This window comes from Uloborus diversus, chromosome 5 (assembly GCF_026930045.1).
Source record: "Uloborus diversus isolate 005 chromosome 5, Udiv.v.3.1, whole genome shotgun sequence".
NCBI lineage: Eukaryota > Metazoa > Arthropoda > Arachnida > Araneae > Uloboridae > Uloborus > Uloborus diversus.
The window spans coordinates 162,205,012-162,223,318 of record NC_072735.1 but is presented as its reverse complement, the minus strand read 5'-3'; the positions used below and the strand labels follow the sequence as shown (position 1 = coordinate 162,223,318).

At 34.7% G+C, this 18,307-nt stretch overlaps 1 protein-coding gene across 3 annotated transcripts in view; it reads left to right on the top strand.

The window, feature by feature from the left end:
* The window catches only part of LOC129222119 (COA8 family protein CBG23705, mitochondrial-like), a 78,602-nt gene extending 77,267 nt beyond the window's left edge, over positions 1-1,335 (top strand). For all 3 annotated transcript variants that reach the window (XM_054856566.1, XM_054856568.1, XM_054856565.1), the window contains one exon: positions 1,195-1,335. In XM_054856566.1, the coding sequence (XP_054712541.1) occupies positions 1,195-1,282 (88 nt within the window). In that variant the 3' untranslated portion in view covers positions 1,283-1,335. The remainder of the gene's footprint in view (positions 1-1,194) is intronic.
* The last annotated feature ends 16,972 nt before the right edge of the window (positions 1,336-18,307 follow it).

The following is an 18,307-nucleotide window of genomic DNA, read 5'->3' as shown; positions in this document are numbered from 1 at the left end:
AATTTTGAGTGAAAAATTTTTTCGCGAATACAATACTTCCTTTTTTGTAAAAGGAAGTAAAAAAGATTAAACCGAGTATTGCCGTGCTTGCCTCCTTTCTGAGATCATACAGTTTCTTATTTTTCAAAGTAATTTACTTTTTATTTGAGCGAAAGAGCAAAAATGGTTTGTTTTATTTTTGCAATTGTGATAGTGCTTTCGTATTTTGCGAAAATTGTGACTGTGGCGGTAACCCTGAGTCTTGTACAATAAAGTTTAGTACAACAGACAACAAAAATGCAAAAAGGAAAATTTTGCAGATACTGTGCTTTATCTTTCCACAGTATTTTATCAATGAAACCGTCCCGAATCAAACATTTCCCCACAGGCACAATGTTAAAGATCCCGGTTTAATCAAACAATTTCTGTGGATAATCCAATAAAACAAGCCTACTTTTGTAAATATTTTTGCTGAGAAAAAACTTGAATAAATTTAAAAAAGAAACTAACAACATGAAAAGACAAAACAGATTTTTTTTTTTTTTTTTTGTGTTTAAAATATTCTTCATGAATAATGTTGGGAACACGAAAAGTAGGATTTCATAAGGTTTTTAGATGTGATATTTCTCTGAGCAAACACAACAGCCAAAATGCATCCACATGACCAGGAAATAATAGACACTCTGAAAAGCCTTGTGGGTGTTATAAATACTCTTCATAGTTTGAAAAAGAAGATACAAAAATGTTCCCAAAACACTTTGAGCAAGCAACTGTCTATTATGGACTTTTTCAAAATGTAAAGGGAAAGTGGTGTTAAAACAAAGATTCTGTAATTCAAGTTTCTAGATCACTTACAATTAAAAATATATATATATGTACTTAAAAGATAAATATTTAATTTTTGTTTTACTTTGTTGTTTATTGAACTTAATTCAAAAACTTTTTGCCTCTAACATTATTTCTTTTAAATTAGCTACTTTGGTTTATTGTTACATTTTTTAGACATGTCTTATAAGTTTACTTTTCCTGCATAATTGAATACCCCGCTTAATCAAATATCATATGTCGGAACCAATGGTATTCGTTTAAGTGGAACCGAAAGTATAATTATTTAAACTTACTCTGTAAGAGTAAATTTATACTTTTTGACTGCTGTGCTAAATATTTTATATATGTTTACTTTTTGAAATAATTTTAAAATATGTTTTCTTTCAGGGCATGGTACAGAAAAAATTTTTACTTATTATTTTTAGCTGCAAAAGCAAATATTTCAAAATTAAGAAGATTAGTGAGAAATAGTTGATTCCTTGTTAGCAAATTATATTATTTTGTGCAATAAAAGTATATTTATTGTTTGTTTCAATGAAGGTTTATTTATGTTTAAGCTATTCTGAACCGTTAGTCCGGCGGACTAACTCTTTTCCACAGCAAAAATTTGATCGGTCCTTAGAGATTTTTGCTCTTCCACTTTGAAAACAATTTCTTTGTTCAAAATGAATAAATAAATAGTAAAAACCAGTAATATGTAACAATATCCTATATCACGTTTTTTACATTACTTTTTTGTAATTCTATATGATTTTTCAAAACTGTTTATTTACTTGTGTAATACTTATTACAGTAACCAGGGGTAGAAATAGTCCTATATATCCTATATTTTTTAAAAAAACATCAAAAGTGTCCTGTATTTCCTATATTTTTGCCAATTGTACTATATTTCCTATATTCCCATAGTTTGTTATAAAGATTTATAGAAAATGACTATTGAAAAGCCGTTAGGTTACTTGATTTTCACTTTATCTCACATGTTGACAACAGATAATTCAAGATGGTTTAAAAACGAGATACATAAGTATTTTTTTTTTTTTTTTTTTTTGAAATGTCTGCCGGCACCCGTCTGTTTAAATTTTGTTGTAAGTATAGAGTATTTTTGACAAAATTAAAAAATTGTTTTAAGAGAAAGCTTCAGTTATCCATATTTTATGACAAGCTCTCCAAACTTTTGATAAAGCACTTTGTTAATGAATCTTCACTAACAACAAAATGTGGTGAAGATTCGGCCATTATTAATACAAAAAAAAAAAAAATCTTAAAGCATTTAAAGGTAAGTAATTATGCAAAAAAAAAAAAAGGAGATTAATGTAAAAAATTTTGAGGAATGGGGATTTGATGTACTTGCAACAGATGAAATGCAGAAAACTGTTTGGCAAAAGCTTTTTCATAATATAAGTAATCAATGATTGTAAATAGTTGTATTAAATGTAAATAGATTTCAGATTGTTTAAATTTGTGTAAAAATATTTTTTGTATATAAGTAAACTTATTTTCTTATTACATTACTCTTTCAGGAACAGGAAACTCAATCTAAGTATCATTTTTATTTGGGTTTTTAAACTGTATACAGTATGATTCATTGAAATCATTGATAATAATTGGTGCAAAAATACTTAGGAAACATAAACTATGTATTGTGTATTTTTTCACATCAAAATCATTCATAAAACATGACCTATATTTGTCCTATATTTTTTGTGGAAAATGTCCTATATATTATGAGTGAACCACTTCTACCCCTGCAGTAACTTATGTTTATTACTTATATTTACATTTAAAAAAAGTGAATTCCTTAACACCATGAAGAGCTCTATTTTTCTAGAAGTTGTACCCACATGGCTTTGCCTGTAGTAGAAAATTAAAAAGTCATTTGGTTCTCCTGTATATTTACAAATAATGGATGATGAATTTCTTGCCAATTTGCTATGTTAATTTGCTCGCCCATGTAACAGTTCATGCTATGACAATTTGGTAATTTACTCGTTCATGTTATAATAATTTGCTCGATAAAATGTTTTTAAAATTGGAATAGAAAAAGAACAAAATCGAATTTTCGAAAAATTGCTTCCAGGTGCACATTTTTATGCTACAAACTAATTTTGTACCAAATTTCATGACAATCAGCCAAAGGGTTTAGGCGCTATGAGCTTCACAGAGCGATATCCCGACAAAGATCCAGATACCCAGACAAACTTTGAGCCTTATTATTAGTAAAGATTATTAATTTGTAAAAATAAACCATATTATCAGAGGAAAAATGTTTTCCTAAGCTTTTAATGGTCAGTTTGCAAATTGAAGGCTCAAAAGCAAGACAAAGGCAGTGGCGGGACTGGCCATCAGAAGCAATGCTTTTACTAAAAAGGGTTATCAAAGAACATAAGCATGTAATGTTGCAGGCACCTTGAATCAACAAATTGAATCAAGTTTCAGCTAATGCTGTTAAATTTATTAAAGCTATTTTTCAGGAGCGCCGACTTGGAAAAATTATTGGGGGGCGGGAGGCGGATGTCACCGCGGTCTAGGGAGTATGTTAAATCATGGAGCCCCCCCCCCCCCAAAAAAATCAGATTTTTGTCCCTTGAAAATGCTAACTTATATATTTTATTGTGAGTATAATTTATACAAACAAACAATATGTGACATGGCATTTTCAAAGTAAAACAATCTAAAAATTGGTACACAAATTTTCTGCTTCAATTAGATCATGTCACTTGCCTTAAGTGAGGGACAATTTTACAGTTCCATTTTGTGGGGAGCCGTGAAGTGCCGTAGCTACGCTACGGCACTATACAAGGTAGTGCACTTGACTTGCATGGAAAGAAACTCCTAGTGGCACCGATTTATAACAACTATTGGGGGGAAAGTGTCATAACGGGGGCCTTGCCAGGGGAAATTTTCTAAATTTGAGATTAAAAAAAATAGTGAGTTTTAAAGCTTTTTAAGCATTTTAGTCATATGATCAACATTAGAACCCCAAAAACTCGACTCTCGGTAAATCGACACTCTTGAGAAACTCGACAAGCCAACACATTTTTTGGCTTTGAAAAAAAAAACGCATGGTATTTTCATAAAAAGCTAATTTAATTTACAGTAATAATTATGCTTTTAGTCTATTACAAAGCAGTGAATATATAGCTCTGAAAAGATTGAAATGATATTTAAATAAATCTAAACTATCATTAAAAGAATAAAGCATAAAAGATTGCTGTCGCACTGATTACTATAAGTGAAATAACTAATTTAAGCTTGCTTTGAATAAGGCTCAGAGTTCATTAAATAAAAATAATGTCTCAAAATTAATGCTTTAATAGAGTTAAAAATTTAATACAGATTACTTTATTAACTCTAATAACTGAAAAAAACTATCACGCCATCCATTTAATGTACAAATAGAACCCTGATATATTTTTTCCAGATCAGCAACACTTAGATGACAGCGCTTCCGGCGACAGACTTCAGCCGAAGGTTCGCGCACTGGGACAAATTCCATGAGTGCTCTCAGCACCGCAACACTATCATTATTCACACCACTCGTTTTCAATTAACCTGTTTACTATCGCAATAGTTTTTTTTTTTATTCATTACTGAATGTATTTTGCAATGTAACTATCTTCAAACAAGGAAAGTAAAAAATACCAACATAATTTTGTGATTTTAGAAACCATAATATGACAAATAATGTTCTTAAATTATGGAGGGGGCTCTGCCCCCCAAAACAAACTATTGAGGGGGCTCGGGCCCCCTCAAGCCCAATGGATTCGGCGCCACTGCTATTTTTTATGTCCTGCACAATCATACAACATACCAAGAATTAAAAATTTTCATTGAAGCATATTCGTGAAATATTTTTGTACATGTTTAAGCTTTGGTTGATAGCAGTAATTATGCACATTCTCAATTAGATAGGACACCCATAAGTATTTAAAATTCAAGAAATATGAAAGTTTTTAAAAAATTTTAACTAAAATTTAATTATTTCCAAAACAGTAAATCTTATCCAACGAAGGCTTGTTCAATTCATTTCAGCGAACTAAAATGGTATTAAATGTACATAAAAATTAAATATTTTGAGAATTGAATTCGCTTGACCAATAAAACGCTTTTTTAGGTGTTTTTTGTTCAGTTCACTCCAACAGCCACCGCGTCTCATAAGAAGCATAGCTGAAAAATAAAAGAAAAGAAAAAACCTCACGATGGTCCATGAAATGCTGGTCCACTGATGAAAAAAGTTGAGAAACACTGCGCTAATGTATGGTTTTCCAAATTTATATTTAATATCAACCAAAATTATTTCTTCATACAATAATGTATAGGATAGTTACTACTTGCTTCAGTACTTGGTTTTAAAACAAAACATAGGGTTAATTCCATGTGCGACTCACACTACAAATTGAGAATTTTAAGATACAAATCTCTCATTATCTCAAACTTATTCAAGTATCTTACTACTATTATATATGCGAAAGTTTGTCTGTATGGATGTATGGATGTTTGTTACTCTTTCACGCAAAAACTACTGAATGGATTTTGATGAAAATAGCTTATGCATCAGAATATTACCATAGGGTAGTTTTCGTCCCATTATGGGGGGCAATAAAACACAATTTTCGTATAAATTCTCTAATATGGGGATGAAAAAATACTTGCACATATTAAAATTATATGTCCATTGAAAGCTCTGATTTTTCTGCTGAAGATGGCACCTGTTCGAAATTTCTAAGTAGAAAAAAAAACGAGTTATGAGCTTTTTAGTTCCGTGTTCGAAGGCTTTCCTTAACTCAATACAATATTTAGTGTATCATCTCAACTCCCTGTCGATAACGACTATTGTTGTATTGTTGACTATCTTTGCTTTTCGTGACTGTTCAAGGCTTTTCTCAAGTCAAATCTTGAAGTAAGATTTTTGCACAAGATTGACAAATAATACATGGATTTGGCTGATTTTTTTCCATTTTAATGCAACTTTGAGGCAATTAATGGTTTTTTTATTTATTTGTATTGACTGGGTATTTAATCGATCAGCTGGAATCTAGCCAAACTTTTTTTGTGGAATCATTTCAATAGTTAAGGCATTTGGCATTTTTTTCAACTGTCGCTGTTTTTGAAGCTAAAGACTACGCAATACTGTTTCTCGGTTTTCACCATGTAACCAAATATCGCCATTTCTTTAATATTTCTTTCTTTAAATTTGTTAACACGTAAAATAATTCGCCAACTAATTCGCAAATTCATAAACAGCGCAAAAAACTTCCATTACTTTGTCTCTGCACACAATTTCAAACAATTGCCAAATTTTTACTGTTTATTGGAAACATTTCGGGTAGCATCATTGTTGACCCTATTTTGTGACGATTTCTACGGTATGAAGTTACACATTATACAATAATTTAGATTGCCGGTGTAGCGCTGGATATTATGTATTTGATGTAGATCGGGATTATAAGGGAACTGTTTCACATTATTTAAGAATAGTTGACCTCACTCGAATTGGATTTTTTGGGAATTACCCAAACTGACTTCTTTACAACTCCTGAACATTTTCGTGATTTATTTTTTGTGATTTTTGGGGTTCTTCTCAGTTTTGCCAACATTTCATTTACCCTCTTTCCCCCTAATTTTCAGTTTTAATCATACCTTTTGATACATTTAAGGGGGCAGGCAATTTGAAATGTCGGTGAAACTAGAGACAAACAATGTTTTAGTAACTATTTGAGCTCTGCCTGTAATGACCATTAACTTGAATCAATTGAAAAAAAACTACATCAAAGTGAGCGAAGCCACAGGCAAAAGCTAGTTATTTCATATTTCTTCTCTCAGCATTACTAATTAGCATTGAAACACTATTCAACCTATTAAAAGATTTACATGACAGTTGGAAGTGTTAAAATACAAATGTGACTCACACTACGTGCAAAAGGAAGTGATATTTTTGTGATGTTTATATCTTTGGACAGTGGCATAGCCATGGGGGGATAGGGGGTCAGAACCCCCCCTTCCCCCCATGAGCCCCAAAAAATAATTTTTCAGTCGAACCTGAAGGGTTCTGTTTATGAGCTAAAAGATTTTTATTTAATATAATAGCTTTTATGACGATAAAAAGCTTATGTCTTCCTGTTATATACTGCCGTGCTAAGCACAGATGTGGTATCTGCAGTAGAGCTCAAAATGATAAATTGATGATTAAAGTTTTACAACTCGTTTCTTTGATTTATGACTTAATTAAGTGCTCAACTTGCGGTAGTTGTTTCGTAAATAACTTATCTAAAAACGGTAAAAAAGTGTTTTTGTAAAAATCTTAATTAAAAATCAATAAATGTAGTTACGACAAATTTTCTTTTCAAAACCCTTTCATATACTAAGCTATTTTTTCCGTAAGTGACAATTACTAGGCATTTTTAGAGTTATCTGCACAGATACGACAAAAATAGCTTCGTCAAACGTTCTCAATGTATCATTAAATAATACTGAAGACATCTGCTTTCTTTGAACTTAGCTGTTTCACTTTATTTTCTTAACACAAATCTAACAGAATTTACCTTCTGAAAGGTACCATTTTCAAAACTCCGGACAGTTAAAACTGTAATCCATGACAATTTTAACCCCCTCCAAGGATTTTTTCTCGCTACGCCACTGTCTTTGGATACCTTCCTCTTTAGCAAAATTAAAAATAAAATTGCTTTATTTATGTATCTAGAAGGTTCAAAAAATTTTTTAATGCAATATTTATTAATATCATCTATTTTAAAACATTAGGGGACTTTTCCATACGTGACTCTCACTACATATAGATTGTGACTCACACTAAAGCTTCCAATTTCGAAACAGAATTAGATCCTACACATTTATTTTTCCACATTGACATATTTTAGACAACATAAATCTCAAAGGAAATGTTTTATGACAGAATTACAATATTTAAATCAACCCATGACATAATTAGTAAAGCAAAATATTTGAAATATGTAATGCATGCGCTGATTAAGCGGCTCTGGAAGTTTCTTCGTAGCATTATCAGAAAAATTTATATCTACATCAGATATATCATCAGCTTTAGGCCAAAAGAAACGTTTGGAGTCCTTATCCAACCTTTAAAATTTTGCAGTCACGACACCCAAGCTTGGCTTGCCAATAACTTGACCAGCAAAATATTTTACTAGTCTACTGCCAGAATCCAGTCTCCTACATTAAAATATGAAGATTCTTCATGTATGTTTTCTACGACTTCTGGTTCTTCAAAGCACCCATTTGTGAAATTGAATATATTTTTATTCATCTTCTCTGATATTAACGAAATATTTAGCTTATATGGGGATACTTTCTCAAAACAATGCATTCTCCTTGTTTCAGACTTGATTATTTGAACTAAACTTATGAACTACAGCTTTGCACTTGATAGGACTGTTAGGAAGTCCCTTCCTAGCTTTTGCCATTGCTTTTCCATAGGAACTCTTTGATTTGAAAGCTTTAATCGCAGTAGTAGGTTCACTGTGCTGATTTGCTAATGTTTTCTTCAACTTCTTTTTTGCTCCATATTGTTTCATTTCCTCTCTTATTTTAGCACTGCGCTTCACTTTTTCATCAGCACTGCCCCTTTCTTGCAATTTATTCTTTGATGTTCTGTCTCAGCTTTGCGAAAATCTAAATATTTCCCGGATTCCTTAAGCCTTTTTCTTTGCTCTGCTTTATGCTGAGAAGGGATTTTTAGACATAGTATCTATAGCAAATACATTTAAATCATTAGTTTGTATAATTTTATAATCTTAATGACGAATTTTGTCATCAAAGTGTAAAAACTCGCTAAACAAAAATAAAACTAACACACACTACGCACACATATTTATATTTCTATCAGTATTCAAAATTGTATTAAATGAATTGTGAAAAAGTATTGACATTAAGTTATAGAAAGAAAATGAAAAATATTAGAACTGGAACTATAGGCATTATTTTATAAAAAAATTTCTATGTTTTGTGTGACTCATACTACATGCATTAGGCTTATTCAAAAATGAAAAATTTGACTATGTTTAAGTTATTATTGGAAAAAAATGGTATGCATCCTTTAAGTACTGCAAAAACACTTTTAAAAAATACACTTCTGTTTGTGAAAATTGCAACACCACGAAGGACTTATGCGAGTGAGCTGAAAATTGCAGGAAATGTAAAGTAGGGCATGATATGCAAATGATTAGAATTGCAGACCGGTAGCGCATGCGTATGCTGAGCAGTGCCCTCTGAACGGCGAATCGAACCGAATATAAATAGACGGCTGTAGCGAGGCATGTATGATTATCGGTGGTTATATGCTAGAGTAAACGTTAACTGAATCTTTACTATGCCTCTTCAATGAAAGAAAACGAAATTTGAGCAAATTTCTTAGTTTGAACGAGGCAGAATCGCCAGCCTTCATGAAGCTGGATTATCTTATTGTGCAGTAGCCGCTCGTGTGCAGCGTACCAGCAGCACAATCATGCGTGTTTGGAAGCAGTGGACGGACAAGGGTCGGACAGCTCGGAAATCCGGGAGTGGACCCCGAAATGTGACGTCAGCTCACGATGACAGACACCTGGTGTGTATGGCGCGGACGGACTGCACAGCTTCTTCCAGACAATTGGCAGCACAGTGGTCAACAGCTACAGGTGTTTCATTGTGTGCTTCATCAATTCAGAGACGACTCCTGCAACGTGGGCTGCGCGCAAGGATTCCTTTATACAGGATTCCTCTTAAGTAAAACCATCGCCGCCTGTGGCTACAATGGGCCAATGTGCATAGGAGCTGGCGTGCTGATTGGCAGCGGGTTGTCTTTTCTGACGAACCCTGCTTCAATTTGTGGCACCATGATGACCAAATTCGTGTCAGGCGCTATTCCGGTGAACGGCACATTCCGGAGTGCATTATCGAACACCACAGTGGACAAACACCTGGAGTTATGCTCTGGGGTGTCATAGCATATCATGGACGATTACAATTGCTAAGAATTGTGGGCAATTTGAACAGTACCCGATACATAAACGAAGGTTTACAGCCCCAAGCTATTCCTTTCCTGCAAGGATTGCCGGGGCTGCATTCCAGCAGGATAATGCCGTCCACATGTAGCCAGGACTGTCGAATCCTACCTTGATTTGCAGCAGGTACAGCTTCTTCCTTGGCCTGAATATTCCCCGGATATGTCACTGATTCAACATGTGTGGGATTTCGTTGGGCGGCGTCTCGCTCGTGATCCTCATCCTGTTGCTTCGACAGACGAACTTTGGTTGCACATACAAACAATATGGAATACTCTTCCACAGGCAGATATTCAAACTTTGTTTCCCTCCATGCCGAGTCGTGTAGCAGCTCTTATTGCGGTGCGTGGTGGCCACACAAAAGATCAAAATACTAATTTCTATCTCTTTTTATTGTTTGTTTGGTTAGTTTGAAAATGTAGTCATTTATTTGTACCATCACTCAACTGTGTATTAAATTTCATTCAACTATGATGCTTCCTTCATGGTGTTGCAATTTTCACAAACAGGAGTGTATCTTTTGGATCATTCCCATGGATTTTTAGCGAATGGATATGGCTTGTTCAGTCACCCTTAATGTTTTTACTAGGTCTTGCATTTTGCACGATTCTTCGTCCAATATACCTCTAATTCGGCATCCTCAAACTTTTGTGGCCGTCCATCATGCTCTTTGTCATTGGTATTAAAAATTCCAACTTCTAAAACGTCTGTATCAAAATTCACATATGGAAATCGATGAAGCATGTATCCCATAAGCTTCTTGCAAAATTCGATATCCTTCAGTTCCGCTTTTCTTAAAATACATATACAAATACAAAAGTGACGACCAGCAACAGGCTATGGGCCCAGCTAGACTGGTCCTAGTAAATTTACAATCCCCAGTGAAGATCAATGGCCCTCTTAAAACTATCTACTCCCTTGCTCATTACCACCTCTTCCGGTAAGCTGTTTCAAGGTTCCACTACCCTGCTAAAATAATTTTTCCTAATATCCATGTTAGCCTCAGATTTAAATAGCTTAAAACAATGACCCCTTGTCCTGTTTTCAGTACTAAACTTCAGCCCCGTAACATCTTTCATTTTATAATAAACTAGCATTCCCGTACCCGGTATTGCTCGGGTAATGGAATTAGAAGATGTTAACAGTGCTTGGTGCACCTAGTTTCGAAAATCCAATATAATAATTACTTATTACCTATAACTTTTTCTAATTTGGGGAGGATCCCGGGGCCCCTGAACTCCTTATATATATGCCCTTGTCCTTAACCGATCTTTAACTGTTACTAACGATCCTTTTAAAGGATTGATTATCTTTGCAAACAATGGTCATTCACATTTTATTGTTATACCTATGTTTAAGCAAGAACTTCTTTGTATACAACATTTTTAGTTTTTTTTTTCTGGTGCTAAAATTATTAAGCTGCTTGATGAACTGACTTTGGAGCAAGCTACATAACATTGGCCGTGTGAAAACAAGTCTTCTCTTAAATCGATCCCTGCTACTTTTAATGTCTGTCCTTGTGACTTATTAATGGTTATTGCAAAGCAAACTTTAACAGGAAACTGCACTCTTCTAAATTCAAAAGGATAGTCCGCCTGTGATAATGTTCTTAAAAACTTTGTTTCTAGTTTTGAAAAAACGAAAGCAAAAGACAGAAACATGATTTGATTTGAGAAAAGCCTCGAAGAATCACGTGAGAAACAAAAACAATATCAAATTTATAGTTCGCTACGACCAAAAGTTGAGATGAAGTACTGAATAATGATTTGAATGGAGGAAAGCCTTCGAAAATAAGGGATTTGAATTTCAATGACAGGTTTTAATTTCGCAGAAATTAAGGGGTTTTAATGAATTTCTCCCGAACTAATTGAGATTTCGAAAAATCCTTTCTTAGTGGTTACTTTCGTAATCATGCGGACATGTCTGCCAAATTTCAAGTCTGAAGCTTCAGTGGTTTCGGCTGTGCGTTGATATATATATATATATATGTATATATACATTGTATATATGTTATCTCAGGACATTGATTTTTATATAAGACTAGCATTCCCGTACCCGGCATTGCTCGGGTAGTGGAATTAGCTGGGGTTAACAGTGCTTGGTGCACCTAGTTTCGAAAATCCCCTGTAATAATAATTACTTATTTTAATATATAAAAATCTTCTGTGCGGACGTTTGTCACCATAAGGCTTTTAAACGGCTGGATCAATTTTGATCAAATTTTTTGTGTGCAAGCATGGTTTCGAAGCGCGATGGATCGAATCGGAAACGTTTTTGTTAATTAATTAATTTGAACATTGGATGGTTATACCTCCCAAATGATTAATATTTATTTTAACCTATTGTTGAGCGAGAACTGAAATAAATATTTAACCTGTTGCCAAAGGACAATAAGAAAGCCAGTTCTGCTTTTTGGAATGAAATTTCCTACTGTGATATGTCAATTGAGAATAGATAAAACGTAGAGAGAGAATGAAGCCTTCCATTTCTTAAAAGCAACGATTTTAGGTCCCGTGATATATTTTAAAGTAAAGTACTGGATGGTTCACCGCAAAACGTGTGTTCTGTCGTCGTAGTTGAACCATGTGACCGGATCGGTGCTTTAGGTTTTCTTAACCAAATGATCAGAAAGTTACCGTACCTAGCAACATTTGTTTCTCGGCTCAAATCCATCCGAGTTTTGGCACCAATGTCAAAAATACTTTAAGGATTATCTAATTAATCAGTACATTATTAAAGGATAAAATGATGGAATTTAAAGCCGAAACAAATTTTATTTTCGTCCAGATAAATTACAACAGGGTAGTTCTGTACACAAAAGATCAGTGCAGTGGACGATCTTTATCTTTGGCGGAAAGAACAAATTAGGCAATATATGAAGTTTAAAAAGTTTTCGTTCAAAAGATCGGAGCGCTAATCGATCGGAGTTGGCTTCGCTCACTTATCGGCTGCATTACAGTAACGTGGTGGCTTAGCGACTTTGGCTGTAAACAATAGAGTTGTGTGATCATTTGTTTACAATTTAAAGCTACTGTTAATGTAATTTATTGTATATTTTGTTTATTTGGCGAATTATTTCCAATTGCAAAGAGTTGCTTTTCGTTTTTAAAGAGTTTTTAGTCATTTTAGTTGAAGAAAGCGTTTATTTTACACATCGTTAGGGGGTGGGGGATGGGATGAGTGATTTTCGCTTATTCAGAGAACTGTTTTTACCTTTATCATTTTTTATACGATATCTTTTTCATTGTTTTCTTCTTTTTACTTTCTTCTATATCTAATATATAGAAGAAAGTATTGGATTCGTGCAAATTTTCGAATTTCGAATTTTGACGGATTCGAACGTTTTGAGGTGTGCTGAGTCCATTTCGACTATTTTTGGAAAATGTCTGTCTGTCTGTGTGTGTGTATGTATGTGTGTGTGTATGTATGTGTGTATGTGTGTGTGTCACGTCTGTGTGTGACCAGTTTTTTGTGGCCGCTCTACAGCAAAAACTACCGCACGAAATCGAACGAAATTTGGTACACATATGTGCCCCTATGTGAACTTGTGCCCATTGGTTTTTGGCGCGAATTCCTCCAAGGGGGGTGGAGCAATGGGACGTTTTTTGAGTTACGCGTGCTTGCTATTCCTCAGGAAGTAACTGGCGGAATCAAACAAAATTTGGACCATATGTTGCCATTAACAGGAACAGGTGCTGATTCAATTTTGGTGGCAATAACTCAAACGGGGGTTGAGCTATAGAACGTTTTTTGTCGTCAATTGTGACTGCTGTATCTCAAGAAATAATGAACGGAATGAAAGAAAAATTTATCGGCAAGTAGACCTTAGTGGGTATAAGAGCTGATTTTATTTTGGTGTCAAAAACTGAAAAGGGGGTGGCGCAATCGAATGTTCTTTTTTTTTCATTGTGAGTGCCCTATCTCAAGAAGTAATGCTACGTTCTGGTTGAAATTTGGAATATATGTGAATCCATATATAAACAGGCTTTGGTTCAATTTTGACGCCGATCGCTCCATGGGGGTCTGATTTTTACTTTCTTCTATATCTAATATATAGAAGAAAGTATTGGATTCGTGCAAATTTTCGAATTTCGAATTTTGACGGATTCGAACGTTTTGAGGTGTGCTGAGTTCATTTCGACTATTTTTGGAAAATGTCTGTCTGTCTGTGTGTGTGTGTGTATGTATGTATGTGTGTGTGTGTGTGTGTGTGTGTGTATGTATGTGTGTCACGTCTGTGTGTGACCAGTTTTTTGTGGCCGCTCTACAGCAAAAAACTACCGCATGAAATCGAACGAAATTTGGTACACATATGTGCCCGTATGTGAACTTGTGCCCATTGGTTTTTGGCGCGAATTCCTCCAAGGGGGGGTGGAGCAATGGGACGTTTTTTGAGTTACGCGTGCTTGCTATTCCTCAGGAAGTAAATGACGGAATCAAAACAAAATTTGGTCCATATGTTGCCATTAACAGGAGCAGGTGCTGATTCAATTTTGGTGTCAATAACTCAAAGGGGGGTTGAGCTATAGAACGTTTTTTGTCGTCAATTGTGACTGCTGTATCTCAAGAAATAACGAACGGAATCAAACAAAAATTTTTTGACAAGTAGCCCTTAGTGGGTATAAGAGCTGATTTTATTTTGGTGTCAACAGCTAAAAAGGGGGTAGCGCAATCGCCCGTTCTTTTTTTCCATTGTGAGTGCCCTATCTCAAGAAGTAATGCTACGTTCTGGTTGAAATTTGGAATATATGTGAATCCATACGTAAACAGGCTTTGGTTCAATTTTGACTCCAATCGCTCCAAGAGGTGTTGATTTTTTTTTTTTTTTTTGCGAATAAAAATAGTTTTATTAATGCAACAATAAGAAAGATAAATCGTAATAGATTGTCGGCTGCGTATTTCTCGTGATTTTAATTGAATGGAAATGATCGGAAATATACGTTCGGATAAATCTGCAACGGTCTACCTCTGACGTCACAGCTACGTTGCCTTCTGATGTCATCCGAATGGGTGGAGCTACGTTTTCTTCAGCCGGTCTGAAATAAGCGGATTTACGTTGTTTTATTCTCGCTATTTTTTTTTTTTTACTCGTTCTTTTCCTTCTTTTTCTTATACTTTTGTAATTTTAATGATACGACAATGATGTGACACCTATTATTTCCACAGGAAATAAGAGATGTGCACATGGGTGCCAGCAAGGAGGGAGGAGAGGGAGGGGGGTGCAAGGAGGATTTCTTATACCTCACGGATTTTGAAAAAAAAATCAAAAAACAATTTTTAAAAGACATTTTTTTATATTAACTTTTTACTAGTTATTTATAAGAAATTTAAACATAAATCACTAGGTTTTCTTTTATATTTATGTGTTTATATTATTTTTAGGGGCATTTTTCATCCTTGACTTATAAAAACTAAATTGGATTAGTAAAAACATATTGAAAAATTACAAAATATCTTAAAGAACTGCAAAAATAGGCATCTGCGTGTGTGTAGGATATGGATGCAACCTTGGGGACGGTGCCCGCTGGAGTAGCAGTATGGGGAGGGTGTGGCCAAGGTGGATTTCCTCCAAAAATCCACCGGTGGTGGCAAAAATTAAATCAAAGGACGGACGGACGCCCAAAACGGTCAAGTGAGAACAATAAGCAATTCGCAATTGCTAAATTTAAAAAATTGTAAAAAAAAAAAGGTTGTATAAATATGTTTTTGAGCAATCGCGGTTGTTTATTGTTTTTACTTGACAATAGTTGATTTCCTTTGATTTCATTTTTCTATGCTTATGATGCAAACTTCTCTGGTGCACGGGCCTCCATGAGCGTGTCCACCTTCATCATTGGTGGCGCCCATGTCCTCTGGTCCTCGGGCCTCCGCGAGCATGTCCCTCCTCCTTAGGTGGTGGCACGTCCATGGCCTCTGGTCACGGGCCTCCGCCAGCATATTCCTTCCCTTGGATGGTAGCGTCAATGCACCTCGAAATCGAATTATTTATTAACGACCTTTTCGATTTCACACGTCTTTTTTAAGCGAAAACAGTATCCAGCACGCAACGTCCAACGCATAACGTCCAGTATCCAGCCCCAGGCATTCATTTGAATTTTGACGTCAAGAATTCAAATTACAGCGTTGCGGTAAAATCCTTTAGTAGGAAAAAGAAGCCCATTGAGTAGGGTTCCAAGTAAATGATACAGCGACCTTTGCATGTTCTTAACATGTGGTCGTATTCGCCTGATCAAATTATTATTTTTTAATTCGCAACTGCAGGGTCGCGGGTTCGATGCAGCTGGTCGGAGATCCTCCGTGACGCTAATGGTGACAGGTTCACGTCACATTTAATCAGTCGTGATCACGATAACCTCCCTAGTTTCCATTCCAAATCGATATCTCCGAGGGTGCTGGATCAGGGATTACCCGGCTCCTGGTCTGGATCAAGAAACTTAACTGTTTTCAGTGTCCCATCTGACCAATGAAACCATGTGTAAGCAGTAGGTACGGGGATGTGGGCGCCCATATGCATAATTTTAAGGGGGGGGGGGGGCTCACATATTTTCTTCATGGTTTAGCAGGATATTTTCCCCATAGAAACCGATTTCAGTGCAGATTAGACTTATTGAAGTGTGACATTTTTAATAAATTATTCATTGATGGTTAGAGAAGAAATGTTTTTACATTTTTGAAAAGCAAAAAGTACTAAAAGCAAGGAGGTTCCAATATCTAGGGGAGGGGAGGGGGGCTTGAGCCCCCACTTGCCCCCCTATATGGGAGCCCTTGACGGGGGACCCTGGAGCGTAGGCTAGTGTTATTTAACATGTTGACTACGGAGGTATTGCTATTTCTGCTACTTTACTCTGCTATTAACCTATTACCAAGTATTTGCTAGAGAAAAAAGTTACACATTTCCATTTCATTTCATTCCCTCTCCCCTGAAATTTTAAACTTTAATTCGATTCTATATTTACAAGTTTATTCATTTAAAAAACGTATTGCTAGCTTTATATCTTTGAAATAAAAATCAACAAAACTTATGGACAAACATTTGGCATTGGGGTACTAAAATCAGATGTTCCGGTCTGCCGAACGCGGAGCCCCTAGTGTTTAGATTCCAAGCACGCTTGGTACTCGTTTTATCGACCTACTGAAGAAATGAAAGGCCGAGTTGACCGTGCCCAACCTTGGCATAGAACCCGGGTCTGCGGTATAGCGAAACGAGCAGGGGACTCTTATTCAAGTCATCCTAGTTTATTCCATAAAATAATACAAAAAAAAAACCGAAACTTTGTCAAGAGCAGTCATTTAAAGGAGTTAGGCTGCCTGTGCAGAAATGCACTAAACTTCAGTAATGTATATTTTTCGTTTTAATCCATACTTCTGTTTCCTCTTATTCATCATTAGAAATACTTTGGATTTTGTATAACAATATTGTACCCCCCCCCCCCCCCATCCTGCTCTTCCATTTTCATTGTTTTCATTGTCAGCCGTTTTATTTCACGGACTCTTAAAACCTATTGTTCCCCATGAACTTAGCTGTTAAATTATACTATTTAGCTATTAAATTTTATTTAATAGCTAAAATAAAAATATAATGGTTGAGTAACTTGATAAACTCATTTTGACAATCGCCACCCCCGTTTTTAAACTTTAATAATAATATTAACAAGAAATAACCAATGTTTATTAGTACAAATAAACAGATTTTTACCGGATGTCTTTACATCCAAAGGTTTACAACTTTGAATTGAAAAGGGCTTCCTGGAAACCCCGAAACACGTGTATTCAACTATCTAATTATTTGTGCTAATAATCGTGAGATATTTCCTGTTATTTCTCGGCTCAAAGGAAATAAAGTATTTCTTAACAAAAAAATTCGTATTTTTTTATTTTTATTTTTTTCGTTTTCCATTTTATTTTACAGAAACTTAAAACCTATTTTTCCCCATAAAATGTTTCCCTTAAATAGCTAAAATAAAACATATTTTGGTAAATAACTTGAAAAACTAATCTTGACACTTCCTCCCCCCTCCCATTTTTCGAATCAAATAATCATATCTTTTAGAACGCCAAATTTATATCCTAAAAACAAATGATATTTTAATTAAATATGAAGTAAAACCGTTATTGCTTTAAAAAATAAACTCCCTTTCTGTCTTATAACAATAATAAAAAGGAAATAAAGATAAAGAGAATTAAATAAATAAAAAAAATAAGATTGAAATGCGAAAAGAAAAAAATATTATCAAACGCGAAAACAACTAGCAAAAGAAACGATGTGACGTCAGAAGGTTACGTAGTTCCACCCATTCTTGTGACGTCAGAGGTAGACCGTTGCAGATTTATCCGAACGTGGAAATATTATCTCAATGATTTAAAATTTTTAACTGTTGCCATCTTATGTTTGTTAATAAATAAAATATTTGTAATTAATTCAAGTAAGGCTTTTAAAGTAACTTTCAATTTTCGCTCTTTGTTTTGTTTTTACGGAAGCGGCACAATGT